The sequence below is a fragment of the Saccostrea echinata genome, unplaced genomic scaffold, assembly GCF_033153115.1.
Source record: "Saccostrea echinata isolate AGI-Se365-2 ecotype Australia unplaced genomic scaffold, CSIRO_AGI_Sech_v1 ptg000009l, whole genome shotgun sequence".
NCBI classification, from domain to species: Eukaryota; Metazoa; Mollusca; class Bivalvia; order Ostreida; family Ostreidae; genus Saccostrea; species Saccostrea echinata.
In genome coordinates, this window is record NW_026889758.1 from 54154881 (window position 1) to 54162607 (window position 7727).

Genomic DNA, 7727 nt, shown 5'->3' on the forward strand with positions numbered 1-7727 from the left:
TTGATTTTTCTAAAATGTTCTTCCCAGCAAGAGGATAATTTTATGTCTACGCATAATTTTCGTTAATCATTCTCTTTAGATAGTCCTCGTCTATAAGTTGTGTACTGGAAACATTTCTTCCAGATTTCTTTGCTTCCGCAGCCAGCTTCATTTTCTTTTTTGTGTGCTCCTTTTCTCCGATGACCAGTTCACTACAAAACAAATTAATTAATATTAATGTTTAACTTTTATTAATGCAAGATAAGTGACTGAACAGATTTTAAGGTTGTTGACAGAACTTCTCAAAACTGTTTTGGAATCATTTGCAAGTAAATACCCTCAGTTTTAAGACTTCGAATTATATTCTATGCTCATCAATTTTGATCACCTCGTCACGACAAGCATTGATACTATGGGAACAAAAACTAAGGATTCAGGAACACTTGTTTTTTAACTAAAGTGTTTCCTTGCAACACATACTGGTTCATCACAAAAACATTTTTAATAAACATTAAATAAATGATTCGGTCCAAAAAAAATTAAAGACAAGAAAACAAAACAAAAAAAAAACATGTTAAAAACAAAACTTCTAAGAAAAATACAGTTAGTTTGCATACACATCCACAAACAAAGGGTTAGACATTTGTATTAGTACTAAACAAAAACTTCTAGTAACATGCACTTTATATATGACACCATAATGTTACTACAAGTAGTATACTAAATCAAGAACCGTAAATCTCTAATTGTGTAATACGTAGAAATTAAGCATTAAATTTATGCCCGATAAGAAACATAAAATGAATATGAAAGGGTTTTTACTGAATGAAGCAAGCGTATAAGAGCCATGCAAAATTATTCACATGCATTTGTAAGCTACTCCCAAAGCATCCCAACCGCAAGGAATATTAACGGAAAGCAAACTCGGAATCAAACATTACCTTTTGCTCTCGAAAGCTCACTAGATTTCATGCAGAGAGAATAGTACATACATATTAAATTGTATTTGCTTAAAAAAAAACTATATATATACATGAGACTTTTAAGTAGAGAGAAGCTACAGATGCATTTCCTACTGCCATGCTTCTATTTATAGAGAAAAGCTACATGAATGAATCTGTTAAAGAAGTTTTTCAATGTATTTAGTGGTTAAAATTATCTATTAAGAACATCTAGGCAAAAAGCTTTGTTGTGCCTGTTCGCCGTGAAATGCGCAGAAATGAAACATTTCTGTCGCGTGCGCCGCTAATTATCTATTTCCGGTGCTCTCTAGCAGATTGCTAAATTTAGTTGCTTGCAGTGCTACGCAACAAACTTACTCGTTTTTCTTCTTCTAAATTTAATATAGTACTAGAGAAAAAATTACATAAATAATAAGTTACAATTTTATTTATGTTTTTCTGAACATTGATTAAAGAAGTAAACAGGATATTTGCATTAACGTAATGAGTTTCTTTTTAAATCATTTTACATCGCCGTTTTAACAGAATGTGCTGACAAAAATTGTTCACACACGTTGTTAGATTACACTCCTCAGATATAAAATTACTGTGAAAAAAAAATGTTGCAATTTAGAATAGTAAATTTTTTAAATGTCGACACGTGTATGTTTATTCAAATTCAGGTCTAATTATATGTACCTGTACTCGATGGAGCCGTCTTTGTTTAGGTCCAATCCTTCCATTAAGATTTCTAGTTGTCGAATACTTATCTTAACACCAGCTTTCTGAAAATACGTATTCATATGATAACAAGATAACATTCCAAAGAACTGATTAAAAAGCAAAAAAAGACATCTATGATGACAAGTAAGGTCATAGGTTAAAGGTTTAGGTCCAATCCTTCCATTAAGGTTTCTAGTTGTCGAATACTTATCTTAACACCAGCTTTCTGAAAATACGTATTCATATGATAACAAGATAACATTCTAAAGAACTAATTAAAAAGCAAAAAAGACATCCATGATGACAAGTAAGGTCATAGGTTATATGTTACATGTACGTACTTTGATCCCCATGATAAATTCTTCTTTCGAGATTAAATGGTTTCCATCCCTATCAAAATCATGGAAAAGATCCACCAGTCTATATCCAGCATCTTTGCAGTATTCGATGAGTAGTGACATTGGATCACGACGAAATTCGCAGAATGGATCATCATATCTGATTGAGCTGAAGTCGAACACTTCACCCACTATGTTACCGTAATGAACCGTTAGGATTCGTTCCTTTTCTAAAGTTTCTTGTAACTCCTTAAAAGCCGGTGTAACCAAGACATCCTGAATATTGGAATCATGAGGATAATCAATACGATTTTTAACTTTTTATTTACAATTTCATTATTTGATTTTGCTGCAATATTTTCCTTAAAAGTTATTTTGTTTTGAAAAAATATGTGTCTACTTTAATTTTAAAGATGAAGTAAATGTCAAAAATATCACATTTTAATAGTGTGATTTATCGAACTTGCTTTATCTTATCAACAATGATACAAAATCCATCAAATGATATCTATTTAAACTACTAAAAGAAATAGGCATAAACGTAAAAATGAAAAGGCTTACAGTTAGATCTAGGACACGAATCTCACTCATGTCGTTGTTAGAAATCACATTCAGCAGTTGAAGAGGGCCATCACCTCCCAAAGGATTGGAAGCCATCTTTCAAAAAAATATAAGTTTAGAATTAAAATTTTACATATTGATTTTTTTCAATGTATAACAAAATCATAGAAACTTATTATCACCAACTTCAAAGTTTTAGTACATGTATCTTCTCAAGAGCAAGTAAATTCCAAAATGAGAATGAAACAGAATCACGCTTTTTCTTTGCTCCTTGTCTGACCCTTACCCTGAGAACCTTTAAAGTGTCATTATGTTGTAGACCCTGACTGATGGCTGCAGCCCCAGCCTCGGGGATCCGGTTATGACTGAGATCCAGCTCTAGTAATGTCCGGTTATTCTTCAAGGCTTTTCCCATCGCCTCACTTCCGTCTTGCGCAAAGCCATTCATGGCTAGATTCAGTACTCTCAAACCATAATTTTCCTGTAAATTTCAAGTTTTCAACAGTTGTGAGCTATAAATTCTTCAAGAAAAAAATATTGTAGTGTGTAAACCAACATTTTTGATTGACATAATGGAACGCTGTTTTATACTATTGCTTTTACATGACTTTATTGGTTTAACTCCACCAAACATCAGCTTAAGACTTCAGGTACCATCCGCAACTTCAGGACTTGAAAATAATGAAAATTACCTGCACACCCTCGGCTATAGCAACGGCCCCTCTAGTTCTCAGGTGATTCCAGCTGAGATCTACGGTTTCCAATGTTTCATTGGTGATCAACACCTCCCGAAGCCAGCCTGCTGCCCTCTCCTCAAAGTTATTATTGGCAAGGTACAAGTGTTTGATCGAGGAATTTTTCTAACAATATTGATAATAAAATTGATGAAACATATACAAAACCAAATAACATAGCAAATTATGCTCAAGTTTCAAAAATAAGTATGATGCAATCTTACCAATAGCATTCTACATATTTTCTCAGCACCATAGTCCTCTATATTATTCCCCGAGAGATCTAGAGAATATATCATGTCATTTTTCTGTAGCATATCACTTATTGCCTCTGCTCCCTCGTTGCCTATTCTATTCTCAGCTAAGTGCTAAAATATATGTGAATTTTTCATTTAAAGACAAATGAATTAGGTAGATCCAAAGTATGGATAAAGATGGACTTCGACTGCCTTACCAATTCTGTTACATAAATATTGTTTTTCAACATTTTCGCCAGGTATATGGACCCCTCGGCTTCTATCCAATTGCCTTCAAGGTTTATTTTCTCAATCTTTTTATTTGTCTGAAAAATAAATACACAGAAATCATTTCTATTCAAAAAATTTATGATTGTTGAAAACAGTCTTCCAAAATTTAAAAGTAAAATTCTTTAAGTGTACTTTTTAGAAACTATATCTTTATTTCTATTTTTCAAAGCAGTGAACCCTACATGTAATGACGACGTAAATTAAACCTTTAGAGGCCAAGCAATGGCCTTAGCACCATTTGGACCCAATCCGTGATACTTCATGGTAAATTCTTTCTCCTGGATGTTATTGAGGAAATAGGACGCAGGGATGACCCCCGTCTCCTCACAGATGTGGAGGTATTTCTTTTCTCCTGTTTTGTCATTCTCAATTTCTCTCTTTTCCTCGTTAATCCATTCTGTGAATCAAAATTACACATTTTTTCATACTACATGTATGTCATTTTTGAATTTATTTTCTTATTACCCACGTGTTAACTGTGTTTGTATTTATAGGCACACCTGTGAATATTCTACATATGCAATACTTTTCCTTCAATTGTTTTGAAAATAGCTGTTTAGTAATACTTTGAAATCTTCACTAGTATTTATGAATAAATACAAACAGTAAACAAAATACAAAGGTACCGTCATAGTCCATATCTAGATCAGTGTCATAGTCATCCTTGGAGACTCGTCCATCTTCCGGAAGTTCCTCGAAGTCATCGTCGCTCACATCATCTCCAAACTCATCTTTCAACGTATCATCATCATCTGCGTCCGATTTACTGTGTCTGCTGCCTTCACCATTTCGAAACTCAGTAATAAGTAAACTGTCTGACAGCAAGGCATTCAATGCCAGCATTTTGTCCTCCATGGAACTGCTGCTATTGGCAGCGGAGGAGATTCGTTTGAATTTGGCACTTCCTCGTAGGGAGGGCCTCAGTTTACTGCTGGAGGTGGAGGAATCCATTGAGACGTTACTCCCTCGTCTTTCATCTTCGTCATCTGTTTCCTTAACAGGAACTTTTTCCACAAGTTCCGTCATCTGAATGAAATTTGTGACCGAGTCTTAAATTATCAAATGCAGAGGTAGGTATAGGATTTTGAGATGGAGAAAGAACAAAACCATGAAGATTTACTTTAATGAAAAAACAGACACAAGAGTCTTAATCTTAATTATATTTTGTTTTAATCATAAAAATTACCAAATAATTATAAAATATATATTTTTACATGGTTAGTTCTTTTGGAAGATCTAGATCTGCTCCTCCAATGTGATTACTGGTGTATGATAGTTGAATGTCTTGTTCTTTCTATTCTTTGAAGAACTAAGCTTATCTTTTTTATTGCAAAAAAAATCATTTCTGCAATTATTCTTGTTATTATTTAAGAAAAATAAAAGAATCCATGTATTGAAGCCCAATTTTCTTACGTTTCAATTCCAACAGAAATGCGGTTTTTATAACATTTAATCTCGTCTACGATTAAATCAGATGATTTCAAACTGGGTCAAATGTAAAACCTGCTGCCAAAAAATCATTCTCTTGCCGGACGATTTCAATAAAATGCCCTTATTAATCGTCTTTAAAAAATTCAAAGTTCATTCGAGTGACACATGGGGGGTTTATCCGATTGTTCACCATACAAATCAATGTAAAGTGTACATCGAGGACAAATTATGACTGCCATGCGAATGTCAAGGACCCAAATGTGGAAGAAGAGGGGCTAAGTGCTCCGACCGCTCAGTTGGTAATAAAATACATATTTACCGGTGTTTTCATCTTCCTTTCATTGACCAATAAGTAATTTATACCCGGGTTCTTTAAGTGGTTTATGGGTGCATTAGAGAGCCAATAGAGTGTACTTGAACGCACATTTTCTATCGATATTTGTTAGAAGTATGTAAACTAATATGCGCTTTGTGGTCATTTTATGTATTGTAGTTCGCCTCATTTTCATTTAATCATGGATATATGACGTCACGCTGTTTTCATTATTGTGGTTTCCAGACAAGATTATATATATATATATATATATATATATATATATATATATATATATATATATATATATATATATATATATATATATATAATTTAATTATTTTTTAACTCAACGTAAAAACTTGATCCAAGCTGACATGATAAAAAAAATTAAGATTAAGAAAAATCTTGAAATAAAAAATAAAAATTATTTCTGACTAATTTTTCTGATTTTTCGAGTATTTGGAAAAAATAACACAAGAAAACTTTTTTATTTAATAATAACAAAAAAAAATCAAGTACGAAAATATTGAATTACTGCTAACATACATGTATTGTCTGTGAAAAGTTAAAAAAACAAACAAACAAACAAAAAGGAAAGATTGATCCTATAAATTATTTTTGATGATTATTTGTTTCAGAGTTGTTTATTTTTCTTGTGTTTTGTCTAACCCTTTGCCTGTCTGTTTGTCAGCTTATCCTTTCGTTACAAGCGGGGTTACTCTAAAAGTTATATACATATTTTTTTTAAATTCATAATTTGGGAGATATATGTATATGTAGGTAATGGATTATTATGAAGGCATGGTAATATTTTTTTAGGTTTGGTAGACGTTTACAGGAAAACTATTTCTTTATTTAGCTTATCATTTCGTTATGAGCGGGGTTAACCTAAAATATCTACATACATTTGTTTTTAAATCCATAATTGTCTGATTGAAGGTATAGGAACATTGTATATGGCATGGCAATTGTTCAGGTTTGATAGGAGTTTACAGCAAAACTACCTTAATTTTAAAAATTATAATAACTTCCACATAAAAAAAAATAACACAAGAATGAAATTATTCTTTATTAAACATGGACACTTGGCAATCGCCGAATGTTCTTTTCGAATTCCAGGCCTATTTTGGTAAATGGACAAAATTTTAGCATGCCTCTTTCAAAACGTTGAATTACAATACCATTCCCTTTCTCGATGTTTATTTTATTTAAAAGCAGGTAAAACAAGTCGGTTTTGAAACCACTGTAGATATTTTCTCGTTTGCTTAGGTCTGGATAAATCTTTAATGTTAGCCTCAGAATAATTAGATATTAAATGGCGGTAGTTCTATGGGTCTCATGAAATGTCTGAAACGTGAAACGAAATCGAACAATTGAAGTGTTTATCGAGGAAATTGCTGTCGGACAATTGTCTGTCACTCACAGTAAAGTTTAGGAATAAACAATCTTCAGTGCCAGACCAGATATACACCCTTGTGTGTGTATTGCATTAAAAAATGTAAATTATTTATAATTATTATTTGTTTTTGGTTGTTTGTTTGTTTTGTTTTTGTTTTGTTTTGTTTTGTTCAATAAGTGTCAAAGTTTCATATTATTGATTGAAGGAACAAAACAAGGCAAACATTTTCCATAAAAATATGTACAGTAAAAAATATAAATAAGTCAAACAAGACACCGTGAACAATCTTAAAACTTATGGTATTTATTCATTCTTATTAAAGAAGTTATTTTGATAATTCATAATCTAATAGACACCCCTGCAGGTTATAAGTATGCATAATTTAAAAAAAAATCTGAATCTGAATTTGAAATAGTTAAGTTGATTGAAATTGCAACTTTACTTACGACAGTCGGTTGGGTTTATCTGATTGAAGGAAAAAATAGACAGACCCAGGCAATCTCATCCATCTGTTTGTTCTTCTTTCTATCACAAATTTCCGTATTCTACATATTCCTATGAAAAGTCCTTAAAGTTCCGTTTTCCCCTTGTCTGGTTTGAAAGTCTCGCAGAAAGAAAGTTTAAATGATCTGCAATACAGAACACAAAGCGATTATTTACCATATCGCCGATCAGCTTTCTATGTCAGTTAATCTTTATTGTCATTAGATTAACACAGCTTAACATATAGAAATTTACGCCATGCAAACCTGCATTCTATTTCTTAATCCTTCGGGTT

General features: G+C 32.2%; 1 protein-coding gene across 2 annotated transcripts; it reads right to left on the minus strand.

The window, feature by feature from the left end:
- On the minus strand, window positions 1-7507 carry LOC133183975 (leucine-rich repeat-containing protein 74B-like). 2 transcript variants are annotated; one of them, XM_061318847.1, is made up of 12 exons: window positions 7396-7507; window positions 4430-4829; window positions 4010-4200; window positions 3731-3838; window positions 3501-3644; window positions 3235-3402; window positions 2829-3023; window positions 2543-2638; window positions 1985-2257; window positions 1620-1705; window positions 1299-1329; window positions 1-191 (listed from the first exon to the last, which is right to left on the minus strand). In XM_061318847.1, the coding sequence occupies exons 2-12, from the start codon at window positions 4827-4829 to the stop codon at window positions 189-191; spliced, it is 1695 nt and encodes a 564-aa protein (XP_061174831.1). In that variant the 5' UTR covers window positions 7396-7507; the 3' UTR covers window positions 1-188. The 2 variants fall into 2 exon arrangements, with proteins under 2 accessions (XP_061174831.1, XP_061174832.1); XM_061318848.1 differs by lacking the exon at window positions 1299-1329.
- Window positions 7508-7727: the final 220 nt, after the last annotated feature.

Bases quoted from the DNA above. Each gene is read 5' to 3' on its own strand.
- LOC133183975 (XM_061318848.1), bottom strand. From the start codon at position 4,829: ATGACGGAACTTGTGGAAAAAGTTCCTGTTAAGGAAACAGATGACGAA. The intron at 3,024-3,234 runs GTAATTTTCATT...TGAAATTTACAG, and splicing joins CTATAGCCGAGGGTGTGCAG to GAAAATTATGGTTTGAGAGT. The intron at 192-1,619 runs GTACATATAATT...TTTGTTTTGTAG, and splicing joins GACGGCTCCATCGAGTACAG to TGAACTGGTCATCGGAGAAA.